Source organism: Bubalus kerabau, chromosome 14, assembly GCF_029407905.1.
Source record: "Bubalus kerabau isolate K-KA32 ecotype Philippines breed swamp buffalo chromosome 14, PCC_UOA_SB_1v2, whole genome shotgun sequence".
Lineage (NCBI taxonomy): Eukaryota > Metazoa > Chordata > Mammalia > Artiodactyla > Bovidae > Bubalus > Bubalus kerabau.
This window is the reverse complement of record NC_073637.1, coordinates 2986781-3010943: the sequence shown is the minus strand read 5'-3', so window position 1 is coordinate 3010943 and position 24163 is coordinate 2986781. Positions and strand designations below refer to the sequence as shown.

Genomic DNA, 24163 nt, shown 5'->3' with positions numbered 1-24163 from the left:
ACCTGGGCCTGTGCCTGGGTCCCCTGACCCCCCACTCATCCACCTGGCAAACTCCTGCCCACCCTGTTAGCCTCACCCCAGGCCCCCACCCACCCCCAGAGATCACATTCCTCCCCAGCTGGAGAGACATGGAGTCCACCCTGTGCTGGGGATCCGCTGCCCCCACTCGACACGGAAGCTGGTGAGCTCAGAAGCACAAGTGTGAGTCTGAGCTGCCCGCTACCCTCTGCCCACCTGGGTGGTGCAGCACAGGTCCTTAGGGACAGGGGGCTGCCACAGTTCGGGGCACAGCACAAGTTGCCGGCCCCTGGGACAACAGGACCCAGTCCATCCTCTGGGACCCAGGTCTCCCTGGGATGGATCCGCCTAGACCCCAGGCAGAGCCCTGCACTGCCGCGGCCACGGGTCTGCTCTTCCTGTCCGGGCCTAGGGCTGCCTGCTAGGCCGTCACCCACCCGAGGCTGACCAAGCACCCAGCCACCATATCACATCTGTGCCACACAACCAGGGGGCAAATGTCACCTCCGCTGGACAAACCCATGGCTCAGAAAGACCAGGCAGTCATCTCCACTTGGAGAGCGGCTGTACCCTGTCCCATCCCAGCACCCCCTCTGCACGCCCCCACCCCCTGCAGAGAGAGCCTGGAGCAGACAAATCCCTGGGGCTGGGAGGGGGTGGGCAGGGCACAGGACGAGGGTGATGCTGGCGAGAGGGCCCAGGGTGCCGGCCAGGGCTGTGCCGACAGCTGGTCCTGCCAGTCCGAGAACCGCGAGCCCCACCCCCAGCCCCAGGGTGTGCCTGGCTATGGGTGGCAGTAACCCACGGGCTCCTCCTTGGCCTACCCACCCCAAGATCCTCAAGCCAGGAGGAGGAGCCCTGGCGTCCACTGGCAAGAGTGCCCAGGCAGAGAGAGCGCCGCCTGCTGGCAGGAGCAGAGCTTTTGCACACCTGTTGCCCACCCCGTCCACCAGGCCCAGGCCCCGCACCCCCACCCACCAGGCCCAGGCCCCCACACCCCCGCCCTCCAGCTGGGGGCAGGGTGCAGCTACCTGTGGGTGGGGCAGGCTCCGGCCCCTGCCTCGCCAGGGTCCCTGGGGTGGTGGCAGGCACCACAGGGGGCTCTGGTGCCCCCTCCTCAGGCTCCTTCCGGCGGTAGACACACCGCTCCTCTCGGGCAGGGTCCTCGGTGGGCGGCGGCCCCCGCTTGGGCGGGCAGCCCAGGGGACCCTGCACTGCCTGCACATGGGGGGTGCGGCGCGCAGGCATCACCATGGCCACGGGGCGGCGCACACGCTGCAGAGAGGCAGGCACGATCTCCGGGGGCAGGTGCAGGTACTGGCGCAGGTGGGCAATGCCCTCGTTGGTCAGGTACCAGTAAAAGTGGCGCCAGGCGAAGGTCTCCCGCACCAGGCCCCGCGCCCTCAGGGAGGCCATGGCGCGCATGACCTGCAGGTTGGTGACGCCGGGCACGTGAGGGTGCAGGCTGCGGGGCCGCCGGTCCTTCTTGGCCACCATCACGCCCTCTCGGAAAAGCACCTCATAAATGGCCCGCAGCTGGTCCAGCGGCATGAACATGCCGGCCACCATGGCTGCGGGAGTCGGTGAGCCAAGGGCACGGGCGGGGCCCAGAGAAGAGGCCAGGAGACGCCCTGCGCACAGCGCGCAAACGGGCCCCGGGGCAGGCAGGCTGCGGCGGGGAGCGCTGAGTTCGAGGGCGCGGGCTCCGGGCTTACAGCTCGCGGCGCCAGGCTCCCTGGCTCCGTGCAATTCCTGCCGGCACTGCGGCCTGCCCACGGCCTGCGCGAGCCTCCCACCCGCCCGCCCTTCAGGACGCTCAGGCCGGCCCCCTCTGACTCAGCAGCAAGGGCGGCCCCTCCCACCCTCGGCCAACAGGGCCCCTCGCAGGGTGGGGGGGCACCTTGCAGAGGGGCCACCCCCGAGGCAGGCCCCCTCCCGAACAGCCGGCCAGCGGCTCCACGTCAGTAATTACATCAGTTTCTAAACACTTCCTTCAAGGTTCTAAGACTAGGGGGAGGGCGGGCCGGCGGGAGCAGCCATGGACCCAGAGTCCAAAGGGTGGCAGAGGGAAGCGGAAGGAGAGAGGGCAGGAGGGTCCTCAGGCCGCGGTGTGGTCTCAGGGCCTCAGGAGTCACAAGGATCTGAACAGGGTGCTGCCCGTCCCGGCAGGGGGCGCTCCAGGTCTAAGGGAGGAGGGGTGAAGTCTTGGGGGGCAGAGAGGAGGTGCTGAGGGGTCCGGGGTCCGAGGACGGAGGAGGAGAGCTGGGGTCTTGGGGTCAGGGGTCTGGGGGCATGGCAGGGGCAGCTGCTACAGCACAGGGACAGGCAGGCTGCAGGCCCCCTGGCTGCTGTCCATCAGACAGGGAGGGGACAGAGCCCCCACCTCCACATGTCAGACCCAGACACTGGCGGCCCTTTTTAACACTTGCCATGCTGGTTCAGATCAAGAGTGGGCCAGGAGCATAGAGTCAGCTCCGAGTCCTGAGGACTCCGAGCAGGGCACGGGGCTGGGGGCTCGGAGTGGGGCCTCCATCCCCCACTGCCCCAGGCCAGCTGTCAGAGGCCTGAAGCTCTCAGCTGCTACAGGGAATCAAAGTCACCAAGTCCGCCCCCCCCAACCCCCCTCACCACCCAGAGCCTCCTTTGAGCCAGCTGGACAGATGCATGGGAGCCCAGCTACATGAGGGTCTGGGGGCCCCAGTGATGGGGGGCCAGCAGCGGGGAAGGGACCGTATGCTCCACGTGAGGACCCTGGATCCTGGCCCGGCCACACCCAGCGGTCCCCCCCAGGCTCTCGCTGCTGAGGCTCCAACCGCAGACACGCCGCGCCTCCCCATCCTGCCCGATACCCCAACTCTCCCACCTGGGGCTGCCCCCTCCACCAAGCAGACACACCCATTCCCACCAAGCACGGGCAACCGGGAACTGATTAGACATAGGGCGGAGGTGGGGGGATCCTGAGGTGGGAGGCTCCGGCTGGCAGGCGGCAAACAGGCGGCAAACAGGCGGCGCGTGGGGGCGGGGTTCTGAGGCCGTTGCCATGGCACCGCAGAACCGCTCCCAACCACACACACACACACGCACACGCACGCGCGCGCGCGCCCGGAGTTGTGGCAGAGGAAACTGCAGGCACAGCCAACTGTGCCCACAGCCCTGCCCGCCGGCTCTCTTCGGCTCTCCCTCCGCCGGCGGGCAGGGGCCCAGCGCGGCTGGACTCCGGCTCAGGGAGGGCGGGGCGCCGGCTGGGAGGACGCGGGGGTGGGCAACTGCCGCGCCCTCTCTGCCGAGCGGCGCCCGCGCGCTCTGCGGGCCACCAGGACTTGTGGCTTGCAGAACCAACACGAGCTATGGGTTCAGGCCAGCACTCAGGCCAGCGGCCCGGCCTGGCCCTGCGCTCGCGGAAGGCCACTCCTGGCCTGTCCCTCAGCCCTCCCTGAGGCCACCGGCGCTCCCCCTGCCCACCCCACAGTCCCACGCTGACTTCCTCTTCTTCCCAGCCACCCCGTACACTCAACGCACATTTTCTTAGTTTGATTCTCCGGTCTAACCCCCTCAACCCACAAGTCCCCCACCAAACCAACCCCCAAGCATCCCCCCTTCCAAAACGATTTCAAGCCGCACCCAAGGCCCCCAGACCAAGGTCTCTCCTCCCACACAGCCCTGCTCTGGCCTCAGCCCCGTCACCCCCACCCTTGCCGTCTCCGGCAGGAGAGGGCAGCAATTCCCGACGCTCAAGAAAGGGGGCGGGGCGCGAAGGGGCGGTCCCCCTCCCGCCCACCAGCCCGGCCTCGCGGGCTGAGGGGAGGAGCACGGAGGGACCTGGGGCAGGATGTTCCCAGCCTGGCCCGGGCGGCCGGCTGCGGCACACCTCCCTCGGCCCTACTCCCAGCGCACCCCCCGCGTCCCCGCACCCCCCCCCCCCGCGTCCCCGAGGTCCCAGGGCTGGGAGAACGCCCCTTTCTGCCCATCCCCCACACTGCGGGAACCGCAGCCGCTGATTCAGCAAAGGGAGGGCCCGGGCGGGCAGACAGGGCGGCCCCCTCCACCCCACTTCAGGCCCCTCCGGGTCTCCAGGGCAACCAGTCGGCGCCCTTGGGCAGCCCCCAGGCCCCCCCATCCCAGAACAAAGAACCGCAGTGTGGACTTGTCCGGGGCCAGCCCGCCTGGCGCCTCCCCCCAGTGATCCCCCAGGCCCGGCCGGGTCCCCTCGGACGCTGGGGGCAGGCCGGCGAGCTGGGCGGGGACTCGACAGAGTGCTGGAGGAGAAAGTGCCGACCCGACCAACAGAGGCCAGCTCCCGCCTCAGCCCCGCCCCCGCCGCCGCCGCCGCCGCAGCCGCCCCGCCCCCGACACACTGCAGGGCTGCAGAGCTGCGGGGCTGCGGGGCCGCGGGGCTGCGGGGCTGCGGCTGGAGCCCTCCCAGCCAGCCTCGGGAGGACCTCGCACCAGGTGCAGCCCCAGTGGGGCATGGGCTGGGCCTCCTGGGGCTCCAGCTCCCCACTCCCAAAGCTGCCCCCAGAGCTGCAGACTCCGACCACTGCTCTGTGGGGACTGCATCCAGGCAGAGGTCACAGCTTGGTCCACAAACCCCATCCCCTGTCTCGGCCCCCGGCCTCGGCCCGCACCTTTGAGGGAGCTGATCTCTTGCTGGATGGCTCGCGAGGGGTCCATGTCTCCTCTGGGGCTGAGGGCGGCGCGGCCGCCGCCACTCAGAGTCCAGCCCCGCACTGCACTGCCCAGGCCAGAGCCGCAGCCTGGGGGAGGAGCCGGGAGGCGTGGGGCGGGGCTTTCCAGCCGGGGCGGAGCCTCGGCTAATCAATGCGCAGGGCCTGGCCACCGGCGCTTGCTCCCATCAGACGCAGCCCTCACCCCTCTAGCCTCCAGCTCTCGATCGCCTGACCCCGCTGACCCCAGCCAGACTGCCAGGCCAGCAAGCTGGATCCAGGTGCGCCTGGCAGGCCCAGCCCCCCCACACAGTCCCCGACCCTCACCGCTGGCCACCCTCGGAGTGCCCTCCTAGTCGCCCCAGCACGTGGCTTTCCTGACCTCGAAATCATGGCCACTCACTCCTTGACGGAGAGGCCCGATAGTCTGGACCTCCTGGCGATCTCCCCAGCCAGCGCCCCGGGTGAGGCCCGAAGGTGGGTCCCACTGGGCAGAGGCAGGGCCCTTCATCATGGCTCACTTCCCCACCTGCCATGCTCTCCCCTTCTCCCTCCGCTGGGGCCCTCCTCCACCCACATGCTCCTCTGGGTCACCTCAGCCCGTTGGGTGACATGACCCCCCAAGTGGCAGCCAGCCCCCGCCTCCCCACTGTGAAGTCCCCAACGGGCTTGTCTGGGGGTGCTCCTGTCTCCCAGCTCTGGAGGCGCCACCACCCACCACCCAGCAGCTCCGGCCAGCACCCTGGGGTCATCCCGCCGTGGGTCAGCCCCACGGGTCCTGGTGGCTCCACCGTCTGGTCTGACCATCTGCCACCAACTGTCTGGGTCCCAGCACATCTCGCGGGGTCCCCACCACCAGCCCTACTGCTGACAGGATCAGCCTCCTGGACACCGAGTGTCACTGCCGGTGCCCTCGGGAGAATGTCCCCGTTGGCACTGCCCAGTGGGATGAGCTCGGCCTCATTCATGGTGCCGCGGGCACACTGCTTCAAGGTCAGCCCCAGGCTATGCCTCCCACTCCACCCTGGTCCTCTGTGCGGGGCTGTGGGGCACAGGCACCCTGGTCTCCCACAGGCCTACACCCCAGTCTTCCCTCCGTCCTTACCCAAGGCTCCTCCCTGGGGGCCCACACCCTCCCTAGGTGGGCTGCCACCTTCAGGCATCCACCCTTCCTGCCGCAGGCCCGCTGACTGTTGGGTCTGGACTGGGGGGCACATGATGACACCACAGGGGTGAAGCCAGCAGCACCCACAGGTACAGGCTGATGAGCAAAGAAGCAGCTCACACCCCCATGGTCCCTGGGACCTGAGCTGAGCTCCTCCACCACAGCCAGGCCCCCTCCTTCCCAGCCCCTCTGTCTGGGACAAAGTGCCCCCCGAGTCTCCTGAGACCCTGGCAGGTGTGGCCCCGGGCCAGAGGCAAGGGGGACCCCACCCCCACACACCCCGCCTGCCAACCAGAACATCCCACTGCTCCCAAGGCCCTCCTTGCACTCAAGTCCCTGTTCCTCACCAGCGCTCCCCAGCTTCACGTTGCGCCCACCCCAGGACAGCCTGCCCTGCGGCAGCTCACTAGTGATTGGTTGGCAGGTGATCCACAGACGGCTTCTACGTAGGGTTCCCCCGTAATCACACAGGGCACTCTATTAACAGGTTTACCTCATTAATAGATTAAAGGAGAAAACTTATGTATCAATCTCAAAATTTCTGACAACTCATAAAAACTCACTGGGATTTCTGATTTTTACAAAGTGGCCCAATAAACTGGGAAAGGAAGTCCAGGGGTCCCTCAGGGTCTGAGGGGAACTGGTGCCAGAACCCCAGCCAACACTCAAATCCTTGGATGCTCAAGTCCCTTATAAAAACTGAAGTAGTATTTGCATATAGGCTAATACAGTGCAAGTGCTACATAGTGTCAGTCCCTTCAGTCGTGTTCAACTCCTTGTAACCCCACAGACTAGCCTGCCAGGCTCCTCTGTCCATGGGATTTCCCAAGCAAGAATGCTGAAGTGGGTTACCATTTCCTCCTCCAGAGGATCTTCCCGAGCCAGGGACCAAACCTTGGTCTGCTGCACTGCGTGCGGATTCTTTACTGTCTGAGCCAGAACTACTGGGAACACACAGATAACTGTGACTACAATGTAAATCCTATGTAAACAGCACCCACAGAAAACTCAAGTTTTACTTTTTGAACCTTAAATCACTAAAGTCCTCAGTGGCCGAACCATGGGTGGGGAAGGCCAGCTGTTAACAGGAGACCAGACTTCCGTCTGAGTCTGACGGCGACACTACCCCAGAGGCCCCCCTGTGGGAAGTACTGGGAGCAGGAGCAGCTGGGCGATAAGACTCAGCATGCTGGTTGGGATGTCCCCAAAGCCACACGGCCAGAGGCCAGAGGCAGCCTCCAGCCTCAGCTGCTGGCGAGGTGGATCCAGGCCCGTGAGGGGGAAAGGAAACTGTATACACGCCACTCTGACCACAGAGCGATGAGAAGTGTCCTTTGCCTCCTCAGCACCTAAACCAGCACCGTCGACCACCCGTCAGAACCAACAAGGCGCTCACTAGAACGGCCGGCTTGCGACATCCTTCTAAAGACTGGAGGGATTTCTTATAGGCTAACAATGGTGAGTTAGAAAAAGAGGGTGGGAGAAACCCTGCATTCGCAGTGCACGATATAAACTTCTCTGGCACGGATTGATAAAAATCCATCAGGACTTAAATTCAGAAAGTCTCAAAAGCACAAAGAAAGACCCAGACCCACGTGTAGACTCATGTTCCCAGTGCAGGGGTCTGACCCCACAGGACCACTGCGCCCGAGCTAGAGCTGCGTTCCCGACAGGCACGCCTGCCCCACCTGCCAACTCTGTTAATAATTGCCTTGTTTACCCGCTCACGTGATTTCATATCAGATCGGCGAGGTGCTGCTGTTTGTCTGAAGCCCTGACTCGGGGTGCAAGGTAGGTGGGAGGAGCGAGCCCTCTCGGGCACTGCAGAACCTGGCAGACAACCTTTTGTGTGTTAGTCGCTCAGTCGTGTCTGACTCTGCGACTCCATGGACTGTAGCCCGCCAGGCTCCTCTCTCCATGGAATTTTCCAGGCGAGAATACTGGAGGGGGTTACTATTTCCTACTTCAGAGCAGACACCTTAGGACCTTGTAAAAATATTGTGTTTGAATAGGAATTATTCCCCAGACACAGGGAAAAGTGCCCCCATCTTGTCCCCTCCCTGCCCTGCACACGGTATGCAGCTCACAGTCAGGACTGGCTTCCTCTTCAAATCTCTGAAATTTCTCTATGGGGAAAAATCAGGTAAATACAAACATGATTCTTGGTTTTCCCCCTTTGCCTGCACTGTCGGGAGGTCCCCCGCGGCAGGCCTGCACCCACCCTCCCTCGGACACTGCCCTCATCCTCTGCTCTTTCACGCACTGCGGTTTTTAGGCCTGATAGACACTTTCACTGGCCTGGTTCCCACCGTTTCACCAATACAATCCAGAAACCGGGGTTCTGGAATTTTGCCAATCTGATAGGTGAAAAAACAAAAACAAAACAGCACCATGGTACAGCTGGAGCTTAAATCTTGCTGGTTTGACCCAGAAATTCCATTTCTAACAGCAGCCATAGACACACACGATCCAGCGACACAGCTCTTCTATGCAGCAGTTTCCAACAGCAAAAGAGCTGAACTAGACCAAACCTACTGTTCCATGGCAGGAGATCAGTTTCAATAGGATGCGGTCCTGAGCGGGAAGCTGCCCAAGGACACAACAGTGAGGCGGTGCTGAGACCAGCGGATGGCATGTGGGCCTTAGCCCAGGCACGCTCCTCTGCTGACCGCTGACACGCCGCGGCGGTGCGGGACCCACTCCCCTTGCCCGAGACACGCCTCGTGTGCGTTCTGTCCCTTAGAACACGTGCCGCCGACCAAAGACACAAAGACATAAATGATACAAAATAAAAAGGATATGATTACCATGCAAATTATAAACTAATGTCATAGAAGGATCGTATTTGTTGTAACATTAAGTAAAAAGAAGTTACACGTGTCTAAGACACTAGGTTGGTGCAAAAGTAATTGTGCTTTTTACACTGTTGACGTTTGCTGTTTGATATAGGAATACCTTCTTAAATAAATGTGACTATGCTATACATCCGGAGAAGGCAATGGCACCCCACTCCAGTACTCTTGCCTGGAAAATCCCATGGATGGAGGAGCCTGGTGGGCTGCAGTCCATGGGGTCACGAAGAGTTGGACACGACTGAGCGACTTCACTTTCACTTTTCACTTTCATGCATTGGAGAAGGAAATGGCAACCCACTCCAGTGTTCTTGCCTGGAGAATCCCAGGGACGGGGGAGCCTGGTGGGCTGCCATCTGTGGGGTCGCACAGAGTCGGACATGACTGAAGTAACTTAGCAGCAGCAGCAGCAGCAGCATGCTATACATCATGTTAATGTGCATTTCTCCCTTTTTGTTTTTCTGCTAGTAACATATTACTTGCTGTTTATCTGTATTTTAGACTATGGAAATGAAGTTAGACAAAAAGCAAATTGGAGCAATTTTATTATTCGCGTTAAAAATGGGTTGTAAAGCAGAGGAGACCGCATCAACAACGCATAGGGCCTGGGAACTGCTAACCAATGTACAGAGCAGTGGTGGTTCAAGAAGTTTTGCAAAGGAGATGAGAGCCTTGAAGATGAGGAGCGTAGTGGCCAGCCATCGGAGGTTGACAACGACAACAACCAACTGAGAGCCATCATCGAAGCTGATCCTCTTAGAACTACACGAGAAGTTGCCAAAGAACTTAATGTCCACCTTTCTAAGGTCGTTCGGCATTTGAAGCAAATTGGAAAGGTGAAAAACCTGAACGAGCGGGTGTCTCACGAGCTGACTTAACACACATGAGCTGATTGCAAATCAAAAAAGTCCTCATTTTGAAACATTGTCTTCTCTTATTCTACGCAACAACAACAAACTATTTCTTGATCAGATTGCGACGAGTGACAAAAAGTGGATTTTATATGACAACCGGCAATGACCAGCTCAGTGGTTGACCTAGGAGAAGCTCCAAAGCACTTTCCAAAGCCAAACTTGCACCAGAAAAAGCTCATGGTAGAGATTGGCGGTCTTCTACCCGTCTGATCTACTACAGCTTTCTGAATCCCGGCAAAACCATTACATCTGAGAAGTATGCTCAGCAAATCGATGAGATGCCCTGAAAACTGCAACACCCACAGCCAGCACTGGTCAACAAAGAGGGCCCAAGTCTTCTCCATGACAACACCCAACTGCACATCACACAACCAACCAAGCTTCAAAAGTTGAATGAATTGGGCTACAAAGTTTTGCCTCATCCTCCGTATTCACCTAACCTCTCACCAACCACCACTTCTTCAAGCATCTTGACAACTTTTTGCAGGGAAAACGCTTCCACAGCCAGAAGCAGGCAGAAAATGCTTTCCAAGAGTTCACTGAATCCCAAGGCATGGATTTTTACACTATAGGAATAAACTTATTTCTTGTTGGCAAGAATGTGTTGATGGTAATGGTTCCTATTTTGATTAATAAAGATGTGTCTGATCTTAGTTATAATGCTTTAAAATTCAGAGTCCAAAACTGCAATTATGTTTGCACCTAAATACTTCACAATATTAGATTACAAAGTTACACACAAACTAAGTTATAACTATAAAATAGCGTGCACGTTTTTCTTAAAAACAAGCATAAAACATAAAGCTGCAGAGGTTTTACAGAACACCAATAAACCACTGCAGGCAACCTGGAGGGACGGCGCTGACCAGCAGCCCTGGAAGGTGTGCTCACGTCGAGACGCCTGGTGCCCGTGTCTGTGACCTTAAGTGGAAATTGGGTCTTTGCAGATGTGATTAAGTTCAGGATATCAGGATGAGATCACCCTGGCGTATCTGGGTGGGACCTAAACCTAATGGCAGTGTCCTTATAAGAGGCAGAAGAGAGATCCCCAGAGGACAGGCCCGTGAAGAAGGGGCAGAGGCTGCAAGGACGCTGCCACAAGGCACGCCACAGCCACCAGACCCTGGAAGAGGCAGAGGCAGGCAGGGGTTCCCGGGAGCCTCCAGAGAAGCCAATGCCATGACCACACCTTGACTTTGGCCTTCTGGCCTCCAGAGGGGAGAGGAACTTTCTGCTGTTCCAGACCACCCGTTTGTGGTCATCTGTTATGGCAGACACGGGAGACTAATGAAGATATTTTTACCAGGAGTGACAATTGTCTAAAAGCGTGGCGCTGCCTTTGGAACTGGGTAACAGACGGGGCTTGAGAACTTGAGGAGCCTGGTAGAAAAAGCCTAGACTGCCTTGAGCACAAATCACCGGAAGCTGGAGGAAAGGTGATCCTTATTAAACACAGCAAAAAACTTGGCTGAACTGAGTTCCAGAGTCAGGTGCAAAACAGAACTTGCAAGGGATGAACTTGGATCTTTAGCTAAGGAGGTTTCCAAGCCAAGTGTGGGAGGTGTGACCTGGCTTTTACCTGTTCCTTACAGGAAAGTGCAGGAGGAAAGATGCCAATCGTGGAAGGAACTGTGAAACAGGAAGAGAGCCAGGGCTGGTGACCCGGGAACTTCATGCCCATCCAGGTTCAGGAGAGGCAGCTGTGGGGAGACTCACTGTGAGGAGAGAGAGCCAACGACATGACTGGACAGTCGTCCTCTGAAAAGAGCTGATGTCTGACTAGCAGATCCAACCATCTCAGCACAAGCTGGGCTCAGAGAGGGGCCTCCTGGGAAGGAGGAGCCTCCTCCCTGATGGCATGGGTCCCTGTGACATACACGGGAGACCCACACGGTCAAAAAGGGTGCTGTATCAGCAGAAACACTGCCAGCTTGGATGGAAGAGGATGAAGGAAAGATGTTGGAATTCAGGGGTTCTGCAGGCAGGCTGGTGGGCTGCTGTCTATGGGGTCACACAGAGTCAGACACGACTGAAGTGACTTAGCAGCAGCAGCAGGCAGGAAATGGGGCAACAGAGCAGCTACTCAGCTTCAAACATATGCTGCCCATCAAGGGAAAAATCGTGACTTCCCTGGTGGTCCTGTGTCTAAGACTCCGAGCTCTCAATGCAGAGAATACAGGTTCGACCCCTGGTTGGGGAACTAGATCCCACATGCTGCAGCTAAGAGCCAGAGCAGCCTAATAAATAAATAGAATTTTTTTTTAAACCAAAAGATGACTCCAAGGGCAGAGCCTTGTGCCCAGAGACAGAGGCCGGCAGAGAAGAAGGTACAGAGAGCAAAGCATCCAGCCCCAGATGGGTATTCTCAGGCCTTCAGCCATATTGGAACTTGCCCTGCTGGGTTTCAGGCTTGCTGGGGACTGGTGACCCCTTTATCTTTTCTTCCTCCCTTTGGGAGTGGAGCTGTCTACTCTATGCCTCTCCAACATTGTATTTTGGAGTATACAATTCAATTTCTAGCTCACAGGTCCACAAATTGAGATGGGTTTCACCCCAGCGTGGACCGTATGCAGAATCTTACCTATACCTGATACAGACAACTTAGATGAGACGTGGGGCTTCGGATGAGATTTAGGTGAGATTTTGGACTGAGTGTTGTGGCTGTAAGACTTTTGGGGATGCTGGGAGAGGCAAATGTCTTTTGCACACGACAGACACGAATTTCAGAAGGCAGGTGGCAGTGCACTGAAGTGGCTCCAAAAAAGTGCACTGAAGTGGCTCCAAAAACAGACAGAAGCCGTGAAAGTTACTTTTGGAAGCAGGGTCTTTGCAGTTGTAACTTAGTTAAGATTCTCGAGATGAGATCATCCTAGACTATCAGGAAGACCTAAGTCCAGTCCTAAGTGTCCTTACAAGAGACAGAAGGGAAGATGCACGGGAGGCCATGCTGAAGATGGAGGTGGCACTGCAGTGATGCAGCCACTAGGAGCTGGGGGGCCAGAAACGTGACCCGCCCCGAGGCTTCTGGGAGTGCTCGGCCCTGCCGAACTGTGAGAGAAAACTTCTGTTGTTTTAAGCCACCCAGACTGTGGCGATTTGTTACGGCAGTCACAGGAACCCAAAGAGGGGGGTGGAAGCCCCAGTTACGCCTTCCCCACTCCACGGCCCCCAGCCCCCATGCTACCCCTGGCCCACCTGACCACCAGCCTGCCCAAGATCTCCCAGCCTCCAGGGTCCTTCCAGGCCCTTCCTCCCTGCAGCACAGGCCCTGGATGCACCCCACCCCAGGATGCATATGGGTAGCAGATGCCCCCTCCTCCTTCCTGGCCCTAGGGCAGCAGGAACAGTCCCTGTCAAGCGCTGACCATCCAGCTGGGAAGACCCTTCCCCAGCTAATCCATGACCCAAGCTCCCCCAGAGGAGGGGGGAGGAAGAGAGAAGGGGAGCAAGCCCTGTTGGCTCATCTACACCAGGGGCCAAATTAAAAATACAATCATTTTTCAAAATATTTCTTCATTTACTTGGCTGCATCAGGTCTCAGTGGCAGCACTTGGGATCTTTGTTGTGGTGGATGGGCTTAGTTGCCCCATGACATGTGGGGTCCTAGCTCCCCAACCAGGGATCGAACTCGAGTCCCCAGCATTAGAAGGCGGACTCTTAATCACTGGACCAACCACCAAGGAAGTCCCAAAATATAATCACTTTTAATGATAGGCCCAAAAAATTGCACTCATCTCACACGCTAGTAAAGTAATGCTCAAAATTCTCCAAACCAGGCTTCAGCAATACGTAAACCATGAACTTAGAGATGTTCAAGCTGGTTTTAGAAAAGGCAGAGGAACCAGAGATCAAATTGCCAGCATCCGCTGGATCATGGAAAAAGCAAAAGAGTTCCAGAAAAACATCAATTCTGCTTTATTGACTATGCCAAAGCCTTTGACTGTGTGGATCACAATAAACTGTGGAAAATTCTGTGGTAATACCAGACCACCTGACCTGCCTCTTGAGAAATCTGTACACAGGTCAGGAAGCAACAGTTAGAACTGGACATGGAACAACAGACTGGTTCCAAATAGGAAAAGGAGTACGTCAAGGCTGTATATTGTCACCCTGCTTATTTAACTTATCTGCAAAGTACATCATGAGAAATGCTGGGCTGGAGGAAGTACAAGCTGGAATCAAGAGAGAGAGAAAATTGCCGGGAGAAATATCAATAACCTCAGATATGCAGATGACACCACCTTTATGGCAGAAAGTGAAGAAGAACTAAAGAGCCTCTTGATGAAAGTGAAAGAGGAGAGTGAAAAAGTTGGCTTAAAGCTCAACATTCAGAAAACTAAGATCATGGCATCTGGTCCCATCACTTCATGGCAAATAGATGGGGAAACAGTGGAAACAGTGTCAGACTTTATTTTCCTGGGCTCCAAAATCACTGCAGATGGTGACTGCAGCCATGAAATTAAAAGATGCTTACCCCTTGGAAGGAAAGTTATGACCAACCTAGACAGCATATTAAAAAGCAGAGACATTATTTTGTCCACAAAGGTCCGTCTAGTCAAGGCTATGGTTTTTCCAGTAGTCATGTATGGATGTGAGAGTTGGACTATAAAGAAAGCTGAGCGCCGAAGAATTGATGCTTTTGAACTGTGGTGTTGGAGAAGACTCTTGAGAGTCCCTTGGACTGCAAGAGATCCAACCAGTCCATCCTAAAGCAGATCAGTCCTGGGTGTTCATTGGAAGGACTGATGCTGAAGCTGAAACTCCAATACTTTGGTCACCTGATTCGAAGAGCTGATGCATTTGAAAAGACCCTGATGCTGGGAAGGATTGAGGGCAGGAGGAGAAGGTGACGACAGAGGATGAGATGGGTGGATGGCATCACCGACTCAATGGACATGGGTTTGGGTGGACTCCAGCAGCTGGTGATGGACAGGGAGGCCTGGTGTGCTGCAGTTCATGGGGTCACAAAGAGTCGGACACGACTGAGCGACTGAACTGAACTGAAATGTCCAAATGTAAAGGGACCAGATGAATAAGGTGAGGTACTTCCACGTAATGGAATGCTTAGTACTGTATCCATTAAGAAGCATGAGGGTGCCAAGACCATTCAGTGGGGGAAGAAGAATCTTTTCAGTGAATGGTGCTGGGACAACTGGATATCCACAAGCAGAAGGGTAAAGTTGGGGGACTTCCCTGGAGGTCCGGTGGTTGGGACTCAGCACTCTCACTGCGGGGGCCCTGGCTTTGATCCCTAGTTTGGGAACAAAGAATCAGCAAACTGTGTGGCAAAAAAAAAAAAAAGGAATAAAGTTGGACCACTACCTCATGCCATATTCAAAAAATCAAAATAGATAAAAGAACAAAATGTAAGAGCAAAAACTATAAAACTCTTGGAAGAAAACATACATATAAATCTTCATAACTTTGGAATAGGCAACAGTTTCTTAGACATGACACCAAAAGCATAGCAACCAAGAAAAAAATAGATAAATTGGACTCGTCCTTAAAATTTCTTGTGCTTCAAAGAACATCATCAAAAAAGTAAAAAACAACCCACAGAATCAGAGACTATTTTTGCAAATCCTCTATCTGATAAGGAACTTATATCTACAATACATGAAGAACACTAACAACTCAATAATAAAAAGAAAAAAAAACAAGGTAAACACAGATAAAGTCTCTGAACGGACACTTCTCAAAAGAAGACACAGAAATAACCAATATGCAGAAGAAAAGATGCTCAACATCATCAGGAAATGCAAATCAAAATCAAGAGAAACCACTTCACACCCACTAGGATTGAATGGCTATAATCAAAAGTGAAGTCGTTCAGTCATGTCCAATTCTTTGCGACCCCATGGACTGTAGCCTACCAGGCTCCTCCATCCATGGAATTTCCCAGGAAAGAATACTGGAGTGGGTTGCCATTTCCTTCTCCAGAGGATCTTCCCCACCCAGGGATCAAACCGGGGTCTCCCACATTACAGGCAGACGCTTTACCGTCTGAGCCACCAGGGGAGCCCTAACGGCAGATAATAAGTGCTGGTATGACCTAAATCAAATCCCTTATGATTATACAGTGGAAGTGAGAAATAGATTTAAGGGCCTAGATCTGATAGATAGAGTGCCTGATCAAGTATGGACTGAGGTTCGTGACATTGTACAGGAGACAGGGGTCAAGACTATCCCCATGGAAAAGAAATGCAAAAAAGCAAAATGGCTGTCTGGGGAGGCCTTACAAATAGCTGTGAAAAGAAGAGAAGCAAAAAGCAAAGGAGAAAAGGAAAGATATAAGCATCTGAATGCAGAGTTCCAAAGAATAGCAAGAAGAGATAAGAAAGCCTTCCTCAGCAATCAATGCAAAGAAATACAGGAAAACAACAGAATGGGAAAGACTAGAGATCTCTTCAAGAAAAATAGAGATACCAAGAGAACATTTCATGCAAAGATGGGCTCGATAAAGGACAGAAATGGTATGGACCTAACAGAAGCAGAAGATATTAAGAAGAGATGGCAAGAATACACAGAAGAACTGTACAAAAAAGATCTTCATGACCCAGAGAATCACGATGGTGTGATCACTGACCTACAGCCAGACATCCTGGAATGTGAAGTCAAGTGGGCCTTAGAAAGCATCACTACAAACAAAGCTATTGGAGGTGATGGAATTCCAGTTGAGCTCTTTCAAATCCTGAAAGATGATGCTGTGAAAGTGCTGCACTCAGTATGCCAGCAAATTTGGAAAACTCAGCAGTGGCCACAGGACTGGAAAAGGTCAGTTTTCATTCCAGTCCCAAAGAAAGGCAATGCCAAAGAATGCTCAAACTACTGCACAATTGCACTCATCTCACACGCTAGTAAAGTAATGCTCAAAATTCTCCAAGCCAGGCTTCAGCAATACGTAAACCATGAACGTCCTGATGTTCAAGCTGGTTTTAGAAAAGGCAGAGGAACCAGAGATCAAATTGCCAATATCCGCTGGATCATGGAAAAAGCAAAAGAGTTCCAGAAAAACATCTATTTCTGCTTTATTGACTATGTCAAAGCCTTTGACTGTGTGGAGCACAATAAACTATGGAAAATTCTGAAAGAGATGGGAATACCAGACCATCTGACCTGCCTCTTGAGAAATCTGTACACAGGTCAGGAAGCAACAGTTAGAACTGGACATGGAACAACAGACTGGTTCCAAATAGGAAAAGGAGTACGTCAAGGCTGTATATTGTCACCCTGCTTATTTAACTTATCTGCAGAGTACATCATGAGAAACGCTGGACTGGAAGAAACACAAGCTGGAATCAAGATTGCCGGGAGAAGTATCAATAACCTCAGATATGCAGATGACACCACCCTTATGGCAGAAAGTGAAGAGGGACTAAAAAGCCTCTTGATGAAAGTGAAAGTGGTGACTGAAAAAGTTGGCTTAAAGCTCAACATTCAGAAAACTAAGATCATGGCATCTGGTCCCATCACTTCATGGGAAATAGATGGGGAAACAGTGGAAACAGTGTCAGACTTTATTTTTCTGGGCTCCAAAATCACTGCAGATGGTGACTGCAGCCATGAAATTAAAAGACGCTTAGTCCTTGGAAGGAAAGTTATGACCAACCTAGATAGCATATTCAAAAGCAGAGACATTACTTTGCCAACAAAGGTTCGTCTAGTCAAGGCTATGGTTTTTCCTGTGGTCATGTATGGATGTGAGAGTTGGACTGTGAAGAAGGCTAAGCACCGAAGAATTGATGCTTTTGAACTGTGGTGTTGGAGAAGACTCTTGAGAGTCCCTTGGCCTGCAAGGAGATCCAACCAGTCCATTGTGAAGGAGATCAGCCCTGGGATTTCTTTAGAGGGAATGATGCTGAAGCTGAAACTCCAGTACTTTGGCCACCTCATGCGAAGAGTTGACTCATTGGAAAAGACTCTGATGCTGGGAGGGATTGGGGGCAGGAGGAGAAGGGGACAACAGAGGATGAGATGGCTGCATGGCATCACTGACTCGATGGATGTGAGTCTCAGTGAAGTCCGGGAGTTGGTGATGGACAGGGAGGCCTGGCATGCTGCGATTCATGGGGTCGCAAAGAGTCGGACATGACTGAGCGACTGAACTGAACTGAACTGAAGGATGTGAAGAGACTGGAAACCTCACACACTGCTCATGGGATCACAGAACAGTGCAGCTGCTTTGCAAAGCAATCTGGCAGTCCTTCAAACAGTTAAATATAGAATTAACACATGTTCCAGCAATTCCACTCCTTGGTATATACCCAAGAGAGATGAGCACATACATCTACACAAAAACCGGCAGACAAGTGTTCACAGCAGCATATTCATAATAGCCAAAGGTGGAAACAGCCCCCAAACCTATCTCCCTAGGCAGAGATAAACCAAGTGTAGTCTATCCATACCACGGAATATCATACCACCACAAAAAGGAACGAAGAACCACGCACTATGACATGGAAGAAATATTACACCAAACGAAAGAAGCCAGACACAAAGTTGGATGATTCCATTAATATGAAATGTCCTACACAGGCAAATCCACAGAGACCTAAAGTGGATCAGTGTTGGCCAGGGGCCGGGGACTGTAAATGTTCTGAAATCAATGGTGCGAACGACTTCACAAGTCTATTAATTCGCTAAAACCACTGAATTCTCTCTCTGTTTCTCTCTCTCTCTCACTCACACACACACTATGGTCACCCCAGCCAGTGAGACTAGGGACCCAAAGTGTGACTTTCACCTTTTTTCTTTATATTCTCATAGTGCTTTTCTGTCTGTTTTTAGCTTTTGACCATAAACAGACCAAAAGCCCTCTCCAATGAGTCCCAGATAACTGCCAGACCTCAATCCTGCCCACTGAGTTCTGGCCACCAAAGATGACACCCCATGCGATCACCCACTCACCCTGCAAGCGCCCTGAGTCCTGGCTGAGAGCCTGGGGCTGGTGCCAGGGACACAGGTAACCGAGTCCAGGATGGGACAGGGTGGGACACATGACGGGATGCCCATCCCGTCAGGGCTGAACAGGGAGGTGAGGGAATCCCACCAGCTGGGCACACGTCCTGCAGATTCGAGGACACTCCCCACACCACTGCCACCGCCTCCCAGCCCCACCCTGCTGTGCCTCCAGCAGACCCCCTACCCCAGCCCTGCCTGGAGGACCTGCCCCCACAAACACCCCCGCGGACATTGCTCACCTCTGCTCTCCCCACTCCACGTCTGTGCCCCCTCCAGGACCACCTTAGCAGCTTGGTGGGCACCCTCCAGCCCCCCTCCCCCGATCCACACTGAGGCTCCCAGCCCCGAGACACAGCCTTGAACTCTCTACAGGCTGCCCAGACCCTCCTGGCTGAACAATCTACTCCCTGTCCTGGACTCTGTGTCCCATCTTCCTGGACAGGCCTCTGGACCCATGTGCAAAGGGTCACCACGGGGCTTTGGGGGGCTCTTTCACCATATACCTTCCCCCCACAGCCTGGCCTGCATCACCCGAACTCCCCCTCCCTGCCCTCCCACAGAGACCACAGGCCTCTGCAGCCTCCCTCAGCCCCGCCTGGCTCTCCAGCCCTGTGGGGATCTGCCCTGGAGCCAGGGGCCGGCAGACAGGAAGTGGAGAAGGCCCTGGGAGGAGCAGGACGCTGCAGGGAGCGTGGGGGATTTCCAGGGGAGTGACACGTCCAGTGTGGACAGTGAGGTCCAGTGTGGACAGGGAGGTGCCCCAGGGTCCGGCGAGGGCACAAAGGTCACAGCAGAGACTGGATTCTGGAGGCAGATGGGGAAGGTGCGTCCAAGAGGGCAAACAGGGCAAGGGTGGGGGCGGGGCAAATGCCAGAGGGGAAGAGGCCAGGAGGCGGTGCCAGGCCCTCCCCGGCCAGTGAGTGACCAGGAACGGGTGTGCAGAGCTGGGCAGGGGTCCCTGAGGGCTGAGCCTGCTAGTGCTCACTGCGCCCCCAGGAGGGGAACCCGTGCCTCCTTCCTGCCTCCAGCCCAGCAGGCCTCACCTCTCTTCCCCGCGGGGGGCAGCACTCCTCGAGGGGGGCAGATGGGCCAGGGCCTCAGGCTTCCGTGGGTCCGAGGGGCTCACAGCCGTCAGGCCCGCAGCCCATAGCCTGGCCTCTTCTGACTCCTTGAGACCGTCCCCGGGCCTTGGCCGTGGCCCTGACAGCCCGGGCCCAGCCCAGCCCCCTACCTGTTCCCATGGCTCAAGCCAGGAGCTGAGGGACTCGGGTCCTCCAGAAGCCTTCCCTACCCCAACCAGCAGTCCCCACACCTGCTCCCCCAGTTCGCCGCTCTCAGCCACCCCAGGCCTGTGCCGCAATCAGAGCTGAGCCACGGCACTGGCCACCTCAGGCAGGCACCCTGCACCCGCGGACAGCAACCAGGCCAGCGGGGAGGGGCACGGCCAAGGCAGCTCCACACCAGTCCTAGAAGCCCTCAGGGTCCTGTCAGGCCTCGCTCCTGAGAGGTGGGCGCCACGCCAGGGAGCAGAGGGCCAGGGCTTCTCAGGCTGGAACACTCCAGCCTGACGCCCTGACGGGCTCTGGAGCCACACAGGAAGATGCTGGACAGAGCGCTGTTCGTTCTGTGCGACATCCCCACTTCCTTCAGAGCGGCCAGTTCATGAACTGTTCCGTTCTGGGGCCTGCCAGGAGGGCTGCGGCCCAGGTGGGCGGCTGCTCCCTGCCCTGGATGTGTCCAGACGGACGCCCCTGGGTCAGGCCAGCCCACCCAAGACACACCTTCCCTCCCTCAGGCTCAGGAGCTCACAGTCACAGCAGTGTCTCCAGCCCAAGCGACTGGTCACAGAGGCAAGCGGGTCGGCCACAGTGCTGGTGGGAGAAGCACGCAGCACGTCCACCCGGCCAGGGCCCGGAGAGCCGTGAGTGGATGACCGCCCGGCAGAGACGAGCCTAGGGCCCGGTGAAATCTCCCCTGCCTGGGTGAGGTCACTGGGTGGACAGCGGCTGCCCAGGGCTCCAGGCAAGGTCCCAGCAGGACCTCTCTCCCTGAACTGCCCTTGGGGGCAGAGCCAGCATAACCAGCCGTGTGGGGCTGGGACCTGCTCTGGCTGAGCGCTGCCCAGAGCCCCACCTCGATCCTTGCTGAGCCTCTGCGGGCCAGGGGCCAGGGCTGCGCCCATGCCTGCTCAGAGCTCACGCCCCAGGCAGCTGGGCTGCGGGCACCGGACAGCAGTGAGGCCTGGACAGACCTAGGGGTCCCTGGCACGTGGAGCAGGGGCAGGGGTCTGCCAAAGCCCCCAAGTGGGCTCCTGTAGAGAGGAAGAGGAGGCTGACCCGACTTCCCCAGCCCACAGCTTCTCCCCAGCAGACAGTAAAGGGGCGTCACAGGGTCCCTGCCAAGGCTGGGCGGCCGCCTAGGTGCTCACCAATTTGGGGAGGTGAGGAAAGACAGCAGCTATGCGACCCACTGCCAGACAGAGGCGGCCACCCGCGCTTCTGGGGGACGCGCCCAACCGAGGGGTAGGGGACAGCTCAGACTGACCCACGTGTCTGCTGTGCACGGACGCCGGACACAGGACACTGGCCAGGGCGGCCCACTCCACCCGCCCGCGCCGCACCATGCCCTATTAAGGGCATGACCACCGGGCTCCGCCGAGCGCGCTGCCGGCGGCCACGCCGGTCGAGTGAGGCTGGGGGGTTGGCCGGGGGTCTGGGCTCTGATCGGGACGACCTCCGCAGACGAGGTGTCAGAGGCCGTACTGCCCGGCCGGAGGACCTGTCAGGGCCGGCCAGTCGGCCGGCAGACAGCCCGCAGGGTGGGCGGGGACCGCGGCCGTACCTTTGTACTTCTCGCGCACCTCCTCGTAGGCCTGGATGAAGTCCTGCTCGTCGGGCGGCGGCGGGGCGGCCATGGCGGCGGCGGGCGCGGGACGCTCTGGGCGCTGCGGCGCAGAGCGGGCTTCCAGTCCCCGGCGGCCACTCGGCCCCTGCGGCCGCGCGCGCCGCTTAAAGGAGCCGCCCCCGCCCCGCCCCGCACCCAGGATGCCCCACGGGCGGGCGGGGCCCCGGGGAGCGGCGGCCGCGCGCCCCGGCCCCTCCCGGCGTCTGAGGCTCCTAGTCTCCGCCCCGCACTCCTCCCGGCCGGCGCACACCCCCTTCCCGCCCCCGACCCGGTTGCCGGCCCAACGACGTCCCGAAATCTGCTCGCCCGGCCCGGCAGGGGCCCCCTTCCTCGCTGGCCGCCAGACCCAGCGAGCTCACCTGGCCGCCCCCGGCACGCCCACCCGCTTCCGCCCCCGCCGCCGCTACCGAGAGCTTTCCCTTGCAACCTGGGAGATCGAGTGTTTTCGGTATGAAATTCTTACGCTAAAAAGAAAAATTTTTAATTACGAATAAAAGGGCTGAAATCGGAAATGTACAGAAGAAAATATGATGTTTTTAAAAGACAATGTCTTTGCCACCCATCAGATTGGCAAGCCCCGTCTCCCAGGGCTGAGAAACGCCCTCCCCCGGAACGCCCCGGCAGCGTTCCTCCAGCTGGAAACGCTGCGCACCCCGTGTCCAGAAGCCCGCGGCTTCCAGGGCTCGCGGGACGGCACGGAGGGATGGGGTGGGGGCGCTGACAGCGCCGGGGTCCGAGCTGCGGTAGCACGTTCAGGATTCACCTTCCCCTGGGTGAAAGAGGGCCTCGTTCCTTCGCATCCAGATGTGACATGTGAAAAAGACTGCGGACCAGCCGCGTCCACAAGGCCCCGGGCAGCGGCACCCTCCAGCTCCCCGCACCCCCACAAGCTCCCTGTGCTCCCACCCACAACGTCCTTCGCTGCCGCCTGCACCGTCCCGCCCAGCACGGGGCTTCCTGGCCTCTTCCCACCCACGTCGGACCACCCTCCCGGCCTCCTGCAGGGGCGCCCCCGCCCCCGCCCCCGCCCCCATCATCATTCTGTCCTGCCCACGGGGCTGACCTGGAGACCCCCAGCTGGCTCCTCCCTTCGCAGCACATCCCGCCCCTTGCCTCTAGCACTAGGTCACCTACTTCCTAGAGGGCGCAGCCGCTGTCTGCTGCCAGCCCACACGGTCAGGGTCCTTGCCCCGGACCTTCCCCTTCCTCCTCCAGGATGGCAGCTACTGGAGGCCAGGCAGGATCTTGGCTCAGGGAGGGGCTGGGACTCCACCAACCAGGTGGTCCCTCCTGTCCTGCCCCTACATGCTTCTACTCCCTGGGAGGCGGCTCTGCCCCAGCAACCTAAGGAAGTGTCACCATCACTGGGGCCTGACAGCTCGTCCTGAGAGCGGCAAGGCGCCCTCCGCAAGCGCCACCTCCGGCCTCGTGCAGCTGACCGGGCGCGGCCAGCAGGTGGCGCTGTGCTGCCCGCAGTCACTCGGCACCGAGAGGCCCGCTCCGCCCTGCAAGCCGCCCCCGGGCCTCTCCTCCGACACCTGAAGCCCCGCACAGAACACACAGCAGGGGCTCAGCCAACAGGCGAGAGCTGATGAACCGGACAGGCCGAGTTCCTGAGCGTTACCTGCAATGCGGATGACTGCTCTTTCGGCAGGGTCCAAGACACTCCCATTTCCTCCGGGGCCACCTCCACCTCTCCGGCTCCGCTGGGTTTTCTCCAGGTTCCAGGGCAGCGTGTCCCCAGGGCTGGGCGAGCCACTGCCCCCGTTGGAGCCATCCTCAACCACTGCCCGAACCTCCTGGTCCTCGCACGACATGGCCTCCTGGAGAGAAAGCAGGAGGGGATCACACCTCTGTGTATGGGGGCATACTGCCCCACACTGACCTACACATTCTTAACCTAAACAGGGACCCACCGCAGGCGCCCTGTCACCTGGACACTGACACCCACACCGCTCCTACGTCCCCCCTCATCCACACGCTGAACCCTCTCAACCCGGACAGGACGGACGATCCTCTCCAGCCATCCACGGTTGGCCTCACCCCTCCAGCTCATCCTTCAGACACCCATAGAGTGACCCCGCACCCAAGACATTGACCTCACTCCCTGCAGCACGGAGATATTGACACCCCCCAACACTCACTGCCACTCCCTTGTCATAGTCATCCAAACACTGGCCCCTCCACACCATCGCCCAGGGGCTCACCCCATCAGAGGCCACTGATCCCAACCTCCACCCCATCACACCGACACTGGCCTCCGACCCCTCTGTGCCAAACCTGGACTCTGTCTCCCCTAATCCTTCGATCAGCAAACAAGGCAGGCCATGGGGAACCACTGGCTGCTGCCCCTCCCCTCAGAGGCCTTCGACACTAGCTCTACCTCCAAGCTGTCCGAGCCAACAGGGCTCCCCGTCGCCTTACCCCACCCCAGCACAGCCCCACCTCGGTCTCCGCAGTGAAGCCCTATAAATAGCTGAAGCCGCATCGGCGTGGGCCGCGGGAGCTCTGCTGCAGCGAGGCTGGGAGGGAGCCTGGGCCGCCGCTCCAGCAGCCCTCCCTGCGCGGCACGCACATGCCCGGCCGGGGCCGCAGAAGCGCACCAGCACCGACGCGCGCACGCCCCTCAGCGCCCGGGCCCCACGCGCGGGCGTGCAGGAGGTGAACGGGGCTCCGTCCTGGAGG

The 24163-nt window shown here is 57.5% G+C and overlaps 1 protein-coding gene across 7 annotated transcripts in view; it reads right to left on the bottom strand.

Annotated features, from left to right (window-relative positions):
- The window catches only part of PLEC (plectin), a 56530-nt gene that overhangs the window by 31889 nt on the left and 478 nt on the right, over positions 1 to 24163 (bottom strand). For 3 of the 7 annotated variants that reach the window (XM_055545556.1, XM_055545557.1, XM_055545569.1), the window contains one exon: positions 23103 to 23301. In XM_055545556.1, the coding sequence (XP_055401531.1) occupies positions 23103 to 23295 (193 nt within the window). In that variant the 5' untranslated portion in view covers positions 23296 to 23301. Of the gene's footprint in view, positions 1 to 1049; positions 1781 to 21415; positions 21575 to 23102; positions 23302 to 24163 lie in introns of those variants that run through there. The other 4 variants (XM_055545565.1, XM_055545566.1, XM_055545554.1 and 1 more) reach the window with 2 other exon arrangements.